This window comes from Oncorhynchus kisutch, linkage group LG10 (genome assembly GCF_002021735.2).
Source record: "Oncorhynchus kisutch isolate 150728-3 linkage group LG10, Okis_V2, whole genome shotgun sequence".
NCBI lineage: Eukaryota > Metazoa > Chordata > Actinopteri > Salmoniformes > Salmonidae > Oncorhynchus > Oncorhynchus kisutch.
This window is the reverse complement of record NC_034183.2, coordinates 32,896,557-32,911,223: the sequence shown is the minus strand read 5'-3', so window position 1 is coordinate 32,911,223 and position 14,667 is coordinate 32,896,557. Positions and strand designations below refer to the sequence as shown.

At 43.5% G+C, this 14,667-nt stretch overlaps 1 protein-coding gene across 6 annotated transcripts; it reads right to left on the bottom strand.

Annotated features, from left to right (window-relative positions):
- Positions 1 to 1,026: 1,026 nt before the first annotated feature.
- LOC109898060 (bromodomain testis-specific protein) lies at positions 1,027 to 14,364 on the bottom strand. Of its 6 annotated transcripts, none has more exons than XM_020492827.2 (21): positions 13,640 to 14,364; positions 10,362 to 10,658; positions 9,989 to 10,126; positions 9,721 to 9,862; positions 9,360 to 9,490; positions 8,580 to 8,936; positions 8,290 to 8,418; positions 7,493 to 7,723; positions 7,214 to 7,386; positions 6,732 to 7,030; positions 6,484 to 6,603; positions 6,152 to 6,295; positions 4,061 to 4,113; positions 3,770 to 3,917; positions 2,996 to 3,367; positions 2,637 to 2,710; positions 2,206 to 2,329; positions 1,989 to 2,089; positions 1,670 to 1,854; positions 1,233 to 1,515; positions 1,027 to 1,124 (listed from the first exon to the last, which is right to left on the bottom strand). In XM_020492827.2, exons 2-21 carry the CDS (start codon positions 10,566 to 10,568, stop codon positions 1,056 to 1,058), a joined length of 3,480 nt encoding a protein of 1,159 aa, XP_020348416.1. In that variant the 5' UTR covers positions 10,569 to 10,658; positions 13,640 to 14,364; the 3' UTR covers positions 1,027 to 1,055. The 6 variants fall into 6 exon arrangements, with proteins under 6 accessions (XP_020348416.1, XP_020348417.1, XP_031689420.1 ...); XM_020492828.2 differs by having other exon boundaries at positions 2,206 to 2,326; positions 13,640 to 14,288; XM_031833560.1 differs by having other exon boundaries at positions 3,269 to 3,367; positions 13,640 to 14,287.
- Between the last annotated feature and the right edge of the window lie 303 nt (positions 14,365 to 14,667).

Genomic DNA, 14,667 nt, shown 5'->3' with positions numbered 1-14,667 from the left:
GATGATCTCCACATGTGTGGTTCCCACCTTGAAGCACGGAAAGGTGTGATGGTGTGGGGGGTGCTTGCTGGCGACACTGATTTATTTAGATTTCAAGGCACACTTAACCAACATGGCTACCACAGCATTCTGCAGCGATACGCCATCCCATCTGGTTGGCACTTAGTGGGACTATCATTTATTTTTCAACAGGACAATGACCCAACACACCTCCAGGCTGTGTAAGGGCTATTTGACCAAGAAAGAGAGTGATGGAGTGCTGCATCAGATGACCTGGACTCCACTATCACCTGACCTCAACCCAATTGAGATGGTTTGGGATGAGTTGGACCGCAGAGTGAAGGAAAAGCAGCCAACATGTGCTCAGCATATGTGGGAACAACTTCAAGACTTCTGGAAAAGCATTCCTTGTGAAGTTGATTGAGAGAAGGCCAAGAGTGTGCAAAGCTGTCAAGGCAAAGGGTGGCTACTTTGAAGAATCTCAAATATATTTTGATTTGTTTAACACTTTTTTGGCTATATTTGTGTTATTTCATAGTTTTGATGTTTGCACTATTATACAATTTAGAATAATAGTAAAAATAAAGAAAAACCCTTGAATGAGTAGGTCTCCAAACTTTTGACTGGTTCTGTATATTTTTTGCAATATCAATATTTTACAGCATCTTCTTACAACAATACTAAAATGTACTGGGGTTATGTCATGTGCGGTTGCCATGCTACAGTACATGCTTCTCCTGCTAAGGATAATAATAGCCTGCATCCCAAATTGCACTCTATTCCATTTTTATTGTGTGTGTATTACGTTTGACCAGGGCCAATCAGGCCCAAAAGTAGTGCACCATATAGGGGATAGGATGTCATTTGGGACACAAGCATAATGACCCGTTTCCATCATCTAGATGCAGCGTGGTTGGTTCAGACAGCCAGTGTCTGGAGGGAGAGAAGGCGCCTAGGGTGTCGTTTACTAAAACAACAAGCTCTATTATTTATTGTCCAACAACAACAGAAGACAGACGTCAGTCACCAGCTGCATGGTCTGCTGCCATTTTATTTTAGTCCAGGTTCTTCTCAAATGTTGCCATGATGTCACTCTGCATTGTCATGTCAATGACACCAGACATCTGAGGGAGAAAAGGTAAGATGTTTTATTACAGTCTGGATAAAACTACAACAAGGAACAGAAGATAAATAAAACAAATTAAGACAAAAAGTGAAGGAAAGGAACGTACAGCCTCTCGTCTGCGTCGCTCCTGTTCTCTCCTGCGGGCCATCTCTCTCTCTCCGTCTACAGAGGTCTGGGTAGTGAAGGGCGGAGGTGGGGTTGAGGCAGCCGCTGGAGGCTCCTCTTTCAGGGGCTCTGGAGCTCTAGGAGGCTGAGGCTCCACGATTGCCTCCGTCGGCATGGGGATCTCTGCTGGCTCTGGCGCCGGAGTTCTACATGGAAGGTGCTCTTGTTCCGCAGTTCTAGGTGGCACTGGTACTGCCACTGGCAACGATACTGGCATGGTCAGGCTGAAAATACAACACTTTTAGCTGGCTCATCAGGTACCACTCACATATTAATAGAGATCTACTTTATTGGAGGAGTTTGGGTGAAGCAGCATTACCTACAAGACACACAACTGATAAGACCAAAAAATAAATGATTGGCTGGATGAATAAGTACCTGCTCTTCCCTGAAGCCTTCATCTGAGTCCTCTTTAGAGTGAGAGCTCTCCCTCTCTCCTCCTTCTCAATGGCTGCCCTGCGGAACTTATCAAAGCTCTCCTTTGAAGACTTCACCGTGGAGGGAGTGGAAATGGCTATCTTCCCCAAACTAGCCCAGGAGTCTGCGTTCTTCAGGACAATATCCTACACAGGATAGTTTCACAAATGAAGTGTCACATTTTTCTTAGACAAATAGAAAATGCCTCCGATGGGCATGCATACAGTATATTTCAAGTAATTCATTGTGCTAGTGCTATGTTTCAGTTACATTACCTTACCTTTTTGGCAGGTGTGCTTTTTCCATCTGCAGTGGGTTTATTAGCTGGATGAGAGAGGCTGGTGTTTCCAACATCAAACACAATATCAGAGTGTCTGGGATCTGGGGAGGTAGAGAAAATATATTCAGTCCATTAAAAAGGTGTTTTCATTTGTAATTTATTTGCAGACATTTCCATACACAAAACCGTTTCCACACCCACACACAGTTCTGCTTACAAGGCTGTTTCTGCAGAATCTTGGAGTGGGTCTCCCCCAGTGCTTCAGAGAGCCTCCCTTTATCCTTCACTGGCTGTAATGGGCTGTCTTGTAGAGGGGACAACAGCACTGGGCACAGCTGCTGCTATCGCAAAGTGAGATTTAGAGTATTATACCTCCATTACCACTTCCAGGGCTAAGGCCAATGCTATTTCACACAATCAACCGGCTGTCTCCACCCCTGAAAGATTTGGCCAATGAAAAACACATTTCAATTGCAACACAAAGCACTCTGTAGACGCATATTGATTCTAATTAAATTACCGTCAAAGAAAATATACCAATCAACTCTTGCAATATTTATAAATGCCAAGAACGGAGACATTTATTTAAAAAGTGTTTTAATCTAACGTCACAATTCATCTATCAACAACAGGAAGATGAGAGCATACCTCATATCTGCTATCAGCAGCCTGTAGTAAAACTGCAGGAGGAGAGGTCAGAGGGGTCAGCAACGCAGACAGACCTGATAGACAGGAGAAAAACAAAGCAGGGCCTTATTCTCCACACAGACAGACACAAACACTATGGATGTAAGCCGGCAGGCAGGCAGTTGAGGAACAGGATGAGACACGCAGCCAGGGCTACAGCGATGGTGACATGGCATCTAACACTGCAAACAACGAGGCAAAACAACATCTACAGGCGACACACAGACCTCAGCAGCTATGGGTTGAGAAGCATGCAGCACGCAGTGGAGGGGACATGCTAAAAGCTAGGGGGGATGCTAAGCTGACTGAAGAGCCCTTACCTTCCTGTTGTGCCCTATCAGGTGGCCCAGTTTTCACCTCCTGTGTCTGGGCTAGTGATCGACACCGAGGAGAGGGGAGGAGTGCTAGGGGAGAGGGAGGGGTTTGAAGGGAACAGAACAGGCTGGAGGGAGGTGCGTGTGTGAGTGCAGCTGTTGTGTTGAGTGGGTCTGTGGGCAGAGTAAGAGTGGGGTCACAGGAAGAAGGGGGAGTGAGAGAGGGAGTAGTGGGGCTCTCAGAGGGGACCAGCAGGTCCTGCTGTTGTTGGGACTGACTGTCAGTGAGCTGCAGGGGGGCCACCCTGTTTTTGCGAGGTAGTGGTGCTGCTTTGGCACTTGGTCTTGAAGGCTGCGGAGGCAGGCGGCTGTGTAAGGCTGAGAAGGAAGGAGATTCAATAGAAATAGTGAGTAAAGGTTGTAGGCATCTGTCCCTAATCGGACCTCCTGATTAAACTCAACTAAAAACATCACATCCCATGAGACATGGCAACACGGCCCAGCGAAATGACCAGGCAATCCAGCTTTTTCCATCTCTAATCCAAACAATACAAGCTTCTCATTATGTGATTTCCACAAGGGCCTCGGTCCAGTCTTAGACTTTCCATGGGCTTAAAACCTACTGTTTTACAGGGGAAATTGTATTTCCATAGATGGGTCTTACACGGATTTGTCAACAACCTTTAAAAATGTAATAACCAGAAGACAGTGTTACAGAACTTGAGTTCCTTTATAGCCAACACACTAACACAGAATGTCAAGGCGACAAACGTTTGCTACCTGGGGGAGACGTGAGTAGCTCTAGAGGAGGCAGGTCTTTTGTTACTACTGCTGGGACTAGCGAGGCAGAGGCAGGCGGGGGCTGGCTGGTCTGGAGAGAGGACTCCGACACTGGGTCTTTCTTAGCAGATTTCTTCTTTTTGGAAATCTGTTTGACAGGGGGGGGGGGGGGGGGGCTTACAATTTATAATGAAAACACTGTAGTTCCAAGTATATTAATCCAAATAGAAGGTATAACCCATGTGAACTAGACCACTGGGTTAGAGGAAGTAGGGGCTGTTAGATATTTACCTTGACCTTGAGTGGAGTGTCTTTGCATTTCTTTTTCTTCTCAGATTTCTTTACTGAAAGACATGCGCAATAGTAATTCAATTTATCCACAGTTGGATAAATGGAGAATAAATAAAAACATCTTTACTTACCTTTAAATAATACTATAAACAATTCCACTGATCTACTCTGAAATCACTACTTTCACACGCAGTTTTCAGTAAAAACTAAAGTTGTGGTTGCAAGCTAATGTGTCTAGTAGGATTGAACTGTTTGACGATGCGAAACAAATTCAAAGAAAAACACAATTTAACCGTAAAATGTAAAATTGTCTATCAAAATTTATTTATTTGAAACTCTAGGTGTCGACCACCAAGACACATACAATTTAAAATTCTACCCATAAGGTACAAATGGAACAAACAAAAAAAACATTTGCAATGGCTACAAAATGAAGCAGTGTAGGAGAAATCCTACTCCATCAAGCTCTGCATTAGCGTTACAATCTGTCGAGTACTTCAAATACAAATCTGATGTACGTGTATTATGCTTATATTGCTCCATACAAAATCTTGCAAAAACCAAAACCTGAGTACAATCAATTGGTGAACAGAGATGAGTGCCGCTGTCTAAGGTGAGGACCAGCTTTGACTCTGCAACGGTTCAGAGTATTGTGGGATTCTGTGTTTTACATTATAGCCATTACCATATGCATATGATTAAATATTATCTGATGTTGGCTGTGTGAATTATCTGCATTTGTGCACTTGAGCATCATCATGAGATTAAACAACTGCTTGCTACATCTACTTGCCTGTTTGTGTGTGTGACAAGAACTGAGTTACATTGTGTGACCTGCATGTTGCAAAACTGTAGATAACAGCCCAGGAGATACTTTGTCCTTGTGTTTGTATGTAACAAAATTGAGCACATGGTGTGACTTGCTGTATCTTACAAAGTTGTGTTTCAGCAGGCATAGGGAGGGGTGGTCATCACGAGGTTTAACTGATATGGAAAAATACTGAACAACACAATAGCAGGAACTGAACAACTGTAATAACTAGACTGCGATACCAGAACAGTAAGAATCTATACATCGACGGAGGGAGGACTCCAAGAAGCGCCAAGAGGCGGGGACCCGCCTGAGCGCCTGCAATAGGCTGAGCAAGTCTAAACCACGCCCAGCCTCTACTGTGATAGGCCAACAGACGGGTTGGAACTATGTCCATCACAGTATAAGAACAGTATAAGAACACAGTTTACATACATCCTGTCAGTTCTCGGTTCTGCCCTGCGTGGTATTACAGTGAGCCCGTATATACGAAAGTTGCATTTGCCATTTATTGCTTAGCTAATAAAAAAATACAGTATACAATCGGTGACTCATTGTTATATTTATCCTGACACCAGATTTGAGTTTACGCAACTCTAACAGTATGGAGGGTGAGATGAGAGGGGGGTTGAAGGGTATTGTAATGCTGTCTGGTACTTCTCGAACCGTATTCATCTGATTTTTGCGATGTTTATAGAAGGAGTGTAAATAAGATCTTTGGCTTATAAATATCACTTGGCCTGTATGGGCTGTTTTTAAGAACTTATCCCAATTCTTAATTTACTTCAGATTTGCACGGCAGCAGTCTGGTGCCCGCTGGATTAATGACATTTGGCACAGAAATCTGGCTGGCCTCATTTCAAACTAAGCACCATTTGTTTGCATTAAAACAATAACATACAAATAAATACAGCACTGTAATAATCAAAAGATAAGACTTTTGTGACAGTTCACTGCTCTCTGTAGTACAGACTAAGTGCACGAATAGATAAATAAAATAAAAAAATACACCCAATGAACGAACATACAAAAATATGAAATGATAACACACTAATATTTCTTCAAGTATTTTGGTTTTGCCAGCAGGTGAAAAGGTTCTGTGCTACAGAGGCTAGAGTCCAGGTGAGTATTTAGCCGTATCGTATTCTCTCACTCCATTAGTGTACAGCGAGTGGGGGAAGTGGGGAGGGTGTGCCCTTGCAGGAAAGCAGGGTGGGTATGTATGTGTGTGTGTGTGTGCGGGGGGGGGGTAGTGCTTAGTGCTGAGGAGAACAGCTAACCTGATTCAGAGTCACTGCTATCAGAAGTGCTAGAATCACTACTACTGCTGGAGCAGTCAGAGCCGGAGGAGGAAGAGCTGCTGCTCTCACTGAGACGGGACAGCCGGGCCAAGTCTGGGACAGGAGGAGCTATAGGGGGCTCATCTGGAGGGAAACAGAGGGACAATGGTCACGTGTAGGACAACAGAGAGAAAGACAGAGACGAGCACTGCACAATTGCATTACTCACTATTGGACAGCAGAGAAAACAGAAGAACCCGTTTCCCCCGGACAACAAGGCCCCTAAGTCAGACATACTGGTCCTTACTACCACAGCTTCAGAGTTCACTTACTTGTTGCCTTTTTCTTCTTGGCCAGTGAGCTCAGCTCGTCGGTAATACTCTGGCGAGGTTTCTCTGCATCCTGCTCCTTCACAGTCTGCATCTCTCCTTTGGCTTTCACCAGCTTATTCACTGGAAGAATAGGGGAAATAATGACATTTGAGCCTAGTAAAAGTCCTTGGTCAGGAGTACAGAGATACATGTGCAATGACCAACCCGCAAGGAACCAAGAAAGGAAGGTGTGCACTGCAACTACTCACGGTTGGGTTTCTTGGGCCGTTTCCTGAAGCAGGTCGTGACGAAGCTCTCCAGGGCCCTGAGTGTGGAGGGCTTGAGGGTCTCAAAGTCAATCTCTATCTCCTCAGGGTTGGCGTCACGGAGTGAGGCCTCCCTGCCCTGGATGATGTTCACCACCTTGCCCAGCTTGTCCCCCGGCAGTTTGTTGATGTCCAGGCTCAGCTGCCTCTTCTCACCGTACAACATGGGCACCGCTAGCACCTCGTCGTCCTCAAACTCATAGGGCACCACAGGGAGAGCCATCTTCCTCCTCTTGCCGTGCCTTTAGAGAGAGGTAAAAAGACATTCAGGAACACTTTGTAGGACAATGAAAGTTAGTAAAATAATAACAGGCCACTGGCAACATGAAAGTCAATCCTTTGAATTGGTAAAAAAAAAAAAAAAAAAGAGGTTCCACTGGGGAGGAAGATTATAATTTATCACCAACAACGACTTGGTCACTTACACAGATGGCGTTCCCTTGTTAATGCACTTCTTCTGTATTTTGGGTTTACATAAGTCTTCATGCTTCGGTCTTCGACTCATTTCCTTTTTTCTTCTCTCCTTTGATTTCTCCTTCTTTGGTTTGAGCAGGGGCTCCTGGGTGAGTCTCTGCAGCTGATCGTGCACCGCTTTCAACTGAGGAGAAGAAGAGTGGAGGGGGCATCAGTTAGATAAACAGTAGGTAACAGAACAGTGACGTCAGCATGGCCAGGTACAATGACAGCAGCAGGTGACGGCATACCTGTTCCTCTAGCTTAGCCAACCGTAGAGCTCTGGCCTCTTCTTCCTCCTCAGAGTCTGAGGAGGACTCGGACTCTGAGGAGCTCTCGCCGGTACTGCTGCCTGTGCTGGAGGAGCTCTCAGGCCCATCTCCTCTCCCTCTCTTGTCCCTGTGGTGACCGTGGTGTCCTGGCCCACCCACCCTCCGCACCGGCTCATCTGGAAGCTTCAGCCAGCGCTCCTCAAACACATCCTGGTGGGTAGGGCCACAATTCATCTAGTCAAACATTCTCACCAACCATCCATCTTCATATTTAGGGACGCAAACTGGTGACTTTTCTGTTTTGCACTGTAACATATGAAAACTGCGTGTGAAGTGCAAGAAAATGTGCTCATTTTCAGAGTAGTGTTGTCCTAAAACCAACATTTGACTAATGAAGCGATATCACAATACAGAGTAGTATCGTGATACCACAGGGATTCATTCATATCTGCACACCCCAGCCCGCCATCACACAATTACATTTTAAAACTGGAGATGCGCAGAAACAGAGGACAGAGAGAAGCAGGCGTGAGCAATGGTTGGTAGGGGATGCAGCTGGCTGATCACAGCGGTCACACGTGACATTGGATAGAGCACATATCTAACATCACGGTCTCAATTCGCGCGCAACCCCCCCCTTCAGATCTACACGATTTACGTGGCTGGCCCATTTTAAGATCAAATGCATGCCTGCATATTGTAATATCGTTATTGCATTGCAATTCATTTACACAACTTCTACAGACAAGACTGGTTGAAACCACGGGCAATCATACCTGGAGTTTTCTTGCCATAATAACAACCTCATGGGTGGGTGGGTTGTATTTGTAACAGTTGGAGAACATGAGCCTGAAATCAGCAGCAAAATCCTGGGCATCCATGTATTCACGTTCAACCATTTTTTTCTGTGAAAAAACACGTACGTCTTCAGCATCATCACAAATACTGTCATCTTCAATAGTGAGAGAGAACAAGAGACAAGATATTGATTGGCCAATGTAACCCTGGCAGATACTAAGTGGCCTCTCTCGTTCAACACAAGTTTAGTGTAACACGGCCATCTAACCCGTATGGTGCCCAGGTCCATGGGCTGCATGATGACGTTGTGGTAGTCGTGTAGACCCAGGGCCTCCGTATCCACCGGCTTGTAGAAGGGCCAGGTGTAGGCCGCATGCCTCTTGGTGAACATCTCCTTCAGGATGCAGTTACAGAAGCGGAGCTGATCCGAGAGCTTACTATTCTGTCTCTGGTGGTAATCAGGCAGGTCTTTCCTGGGGGGTTTGATGGGCCGGCCGCTGCCCCGCCTGGAGAACAGCTTACAGGGCGTTGAGCCGTCGACGACGGGGGACGACTCACAACAGGTGATCGGAGAAGAGGCTGTCGGCGTGGTGGCGCCTGCTTTTCTCTTCACACCCTTCTCGATCTGAAACGATGTGAACACAACAGAGAAGGGTAGAAATGCATTCACAAAATACAGACTAAACTGTTTGCACAAACTTCAAAAAGGTGATGTTGATGGGTCATGTTTAAGTATTATAGAAGTTAAATCTCCGCTGTTTAAATAAAATGTTAGTCTAAAAAAAATGTGAGATCACGTATACATAATTTTTATAGTGGAGCTCTAGTATATAAATTGCCTGGCTGGGCTGATGAGACAGTGGATTGTGCAGTCAGATGGAACAGAGTAAACAGGCATTTTAACATCATAGATTTAGCAGGTGGTAACTTGTGGAATAGACACCGGCTGGAAAGCGGTTTTATCCAAATTGGCATTGAGAATTAGAACCACCCGTTGTATAAAATATATAATGTACATATAGTGAGGTAATTGTGAAGAGGTACTGACTTTGGCTGCTATCTGAGAGGAGAGCTGGGCAGCAGGGGGGATGGTGTGGTGGGCCTCAAGAGGGATGACCGTCACCGTCTGCTGGAACACCACCTCAGACACAGGGGACTGGGGCCTCAGCTTTATCATACCTACAAAGAGGACATTAAGAAGTCAGAATGTAGACATTGGAATACATGAAAGATAGTACAGGTGCATCCCAAATGGCAACCTATTCCCTTTTATAGTACACTACTTTTGACCAAAGCCCAACAGCCCTGGTCAAAAGTAGTGCACAATAAAAGGGAATAGGGTGCCACCCATTTGGGAAGCATACAATGCTTGTGTAAGATTAAGCCACTGGAGAGGCTGTGTAGCTTACCAGCAGAGGACTTCCTCCCACCCTTCACTGGGGTCTTGGTTGTGATTGCAGAAATCTCAGTCTCCTCCAGGGGCATCTCAGCCACTCTCTGTAGGAAGATCTTCTCCAAGGCCTGGGCCATCAGAACTATGTCATCTCCAGGCTGAAAACATGTTGAATAACAATTATTGAGCATTCATTGAATGGGAGAGTATGTAGGCCAACACTATGTGTGTGGTGAGTGAATACAATATGATTATGACATGTCAACATTTTTTTTTTTCTTTACCCGATTATATACATAGCAGTTGGTGAACAGTTTGTTGAAGTCTTCTATGCATTCCATCGCTTTCCAGTAATAATTATTCTGAAGACGCTTCTTGATGGTGCTCAAGTCCATTGGTGTCTTGATAATTGTATAGTAATCCTAAAAACAGAAAAAAGAACGGAAAAAATTATTCATAAGAGGTCGTGATGGATGTGCATGGAGGAAATGTAAAAAATGACCAAGTACTAAAATGAAAAACATTTGATAATTACATTTCAGTAATTTAGCAAGATGCGCTTATCAGCTAGCAACTTATAGTCAGCGCATTCAACTTAGTTAAGTAGGGAAAAACCCCATATCAGATATTGCAAGTAACAAAAAGTGAGAGACTCACTGGAATGTGCAGTCCGACAGCATCCACAGGCGTCCTGAAAGGCCAGGAGAAGTTGTGTCTCCACAGGACCTTGACCACCACCATCTCCAGGTACTGCAGCTGGTTTGTGATGCGGCCGGGCTTCTTGGGATTGTTGAACTCCGGGGGAGGAGGGTTCACGCCTCCCACCATGGACATTGGGGGACATACGGCGTCTGTCATCGTCATGCAGTCCAAAGGTCGGTAGACACGGGGTAGGAGTTCAGAGCGGCACTTGTTTCCTGTAGCTCAGCTCTCACACATATTCCTCCAAGACCACTGAAAGAGAGGGGTGGTTTTCAGCACGGATGTGTTTTTTTTCCTCCCTGCACTAGATAACTGCACAATTGTGTGACAAAAAAAATGTCACACTGCCATGCGAGTTGCTGAACTGACTGTTTAATTAGCACAGGAAGGCTTTTGCCCTGAAAGTCCAATAGGTCAGTGGTTTTCAAACATCTCCTCTGGGACCCCCACCCGTTCCATGCATTTGATCTATTCCAGAGCTAGCTCACCTGATTCAACTAATTATCAAGCCCTTGAGTAGGTGAAACAGGAGAGCTAGTTCAGAGCTCAAACAAAATTGTCTAGGGATCCACAAGGAAAGTTGAGAACCGCTGCAATAGGTAATCTAGTCACTGCCATATCATACACCAGTGTGTGTCCATAGACCAAAACCAATCTGCCTTTTTGGTACTATTTTGTGCAGGGGACGAAAAAAAAAAAAAAAAAAAGAATATATATATATATATAAATAACATTACTAACAAGGGGTTTTGATAAATAAAATTCAGAGCAAAACACGACTACAAAAAGCAACCAATTTAAAGCTGCAATGTGTCACCTTTTGGACAATCCAACCAAATTCACATAGAAAGGTGTGTTGTAGATCCATCATGATCATTGAAAGCAAGTCTAAGGAGCAGTAGATCTGGTCTATGAGCGCTATTTCTATGCTTCCTTTTGGTTTAGTACACCAGCGGTTTCGACAGTACAATGATTCTCTACACTACACTACACTTGCTGGTTTTGTCACAAACTGAAATTAGGCCAAATTTTAGCAACCAGGAAATGGCGGAGCCATTTCTGCATCTGGCATCTTTAACCCTATACAATTCAGAACTGCTGGTTTCTACTGCCATCTACTGGAACTATGCATTGTTGGCCACAGTCAACATTACAATTCTGGTGTCCAATGTGGCATCTGAAGCACCAAACTCGCTTACCTCATATCTGTCAGAGGAACATGGCTTGAAAAACAAAAACGGAAATAGTTTGACCAATTCTCTGCAAAGCACCTCTGTGAGCTGCGCTTTCCTCGCTACCATCAACTAAAACAGTTAAATTAGTTTTATGAAAAGTATGATTGTATCAATTGACACTACAAAGCATGCGAACTGATGAACTTTCAAAATATCAATGTTTTCAGTCAAACATTTTTGCAATTAGTTACACTCAAGAAGCAACTTTCTAGGCATCAACCCATGAAAAAGCATTAGGCCTATTTTCTCTTCAGTGTCCCAAAAGTAGAAAATAGTCACTAAGTTCAAGGTTCTGCTTCACAGTGCCAACATTATATTCCAGGACAATCGCTACTACATCTTTTTATGATGGGCCAACCCCTTGGTATTCCATTCAAAACAGCTTCATAAAATACCTAAATACATAAGAAATTACTTCCATAACAAATGAACAAACTACATGGTCCATAATAAGGTAAACTATAGGCGCCATCTCGCTGGGAAATGCCCTGTCAGTAAAAGACAAGGTTTCAGGCATAGGCTGAGGACCTTTACTGTAACTTAAAGCAGTGAAATTGAAACTAGGTGATAGCACAATTTTTTGTGTGTGTGTGAGCTGGCACAGATGGATGCCTTTGTCACCTACTTAACCCATCAAGAATTCTGCTATCTTCAAAGTGTGTATTCAATTAGCTTGGACTTTTGCCGATACCCAATCAAATAATTTACATTACAAGTTATATTGATCTTCTAGGAAGTTTATTTTCATTAAATACATTGGATTGTTACAGAGAAACCATCATTTGTCCTCCCAAGTACAACATACAAAACCTGTATCAACAAAGAAAATAAACACTCATAACAAAACTCAAATCAGTTTCCAATTAACGCTACATAATCTAAGAGGTAGTATCTTATTTAAAAAAATACACAACACTAATACTTAAAACATTTGAGGTGTGAAAGTCAAGGACTTAATGGAAAGAAAAATAATGTCATAATTGTTTTATTTACTAGAACCTAACGTTACACATTAATAGGTGTATTACATGTGATGGATGGTATGGGTGCGTGTCATTATTAAAAGCTGTTGTTTACAAAATTCGTGCTATCTGGGATACTTTGAGACGTCCCTAACCACTGAAGTTGCAATGTACAATGGTTTAAGGTAAGGTTATGGTTGGAAAGTACCTGGTGCCAGATGAGTAAAGTATTAGGCAACATTTCGAGTGATATCACTAGCAGCACAATATCAAAGGTTAGGGTATGGACGTCCCAAGGATCCCAGATAGGACCGAGAAACAATGCGTCACTTTGCCATTTCTGACTGCCGATTGCCTGCCCTCTACTGGTAGACATGATAGTATCTAGTTAGCTGGCATCGTTAGCCATCAAACTAGAGGGGAGGGGGGGTGTAATTTAATACAAATATAGCTAGTAGGCTACAACAATGATGATCAGACCAGTTAACGTTAGTAACTAGCAATTAACAATCGTTAGTTCTGTTAGTTCGTTTGCGCCCATCTTCGGTCAACTCCACGTTGAATGCATCATTCAAGCGTAGTCGACCAAAATGTGGTGTCCAGTAGCGCGTGAACTAGAGAATGTTAGCCTAGATTAGCAAGATAGCTGATGCGGAATTCGTACCAAAACACAAACGCTTTTCCCAGCCAACATCAAATTCTACATTAGGGCTCTACCGTTTATGTTTGAATCCTAAACCTAGTTCAGATTGTACCGCATGTGACACAAGCTAACCTTAGCTACTAACGTTACTGTATACCGTTATAGCTAACGTTAGTTAAAAATGTTAGCTAGCTAGTTTGACGGAAGAAATGGTGACAGGAAACGATCTGTCTAAAGGCCACCACACAAAAAGTAGGTCAACCTCTCAAATGAAACAGCTCTCCCCGCCACACACACAAGCCTTCCGTTTCAACGTTATGAGATACAATAAAGTAACCAGCTGATTAAATGCAATGTGTTGGATATCGAGCCCTGAACTCTTTACACATTTACCTCTCCGTCTCTGGCAGAAGATTGTTTTTACTGCCGAACTGAGACAGACGCTCTTTGCCGACTGTGTTCTGCTGGAAGGATGCCCAATGAGACTTTCGCAGATGATGCGGTGGATAAAAAAGGTGCTATTTTCTGCCTTTTGACGAATAAAAACACAATACAAGGTTTAAACAATATTAAGTACGTTGAAAACCAGTCTTCAATGGCGGACGTCTCTATGGGCATATTTATACACTTCAGTTCAGAAGTCGATCGGTGATTGGTCAAACCAGTTCACGTGCTACATTCAGTTCTTGATTTATTCTATAGCGTGGGACAGGATTTAGTTTTACACAAATATCCTACAAACATCGGTTCACCGTAAGCTCACCGACATTCACGTCCTTTTTTCGATGTAGTAACCTAGATAGTTTGACAGCTACAGAGGCATTTGTAAAAATAAAAAAAAACGGGTAACCCAGGGTATTTTTCAAAATGCAACACAACTGGTCAAACCACATCACATGACCATTCTAGAACCTTCGGTTGATGTGTGAGTAGGACATGTCCTCTAAACAATTTATTTCTTTCGAACATTATACAAAAATGCGTTTCTAATCCCTGTTTCATCGATATGGTGCCCGTCCTAAAGAAAGCGTTCAACCAAACGGTGTAGTTCATTCAGCTGAGAAATATGTTGGAAAAGCTTTTCGAGTGGGGTTAGGGAATTCCGTCAAAATACGCATGCGTACTCTTTGGCTCTGCGATTGGCTCAGCAATTGGAGTTTAACGGACGTCATGTCTAACCATGTTGTTAGCCCAGCTGACACATAATTGATTTGAGCTCAGTGGTAAAATGCTGTCAAAGAGTTGATGATGTACTACATTCCAAACTTCTCTGATACTTTGTCGTCGTGGGAGGGATATGGTAAACTAGCCGCTAAACTTGAGTGGCAGTCTGTTTGTGCTATCATTCATCATATGCCAAACATTTTAATTTTTTAAATGTATTTATTTCACCTTTATTTAACGAGGTAGGCAAGTTGAGA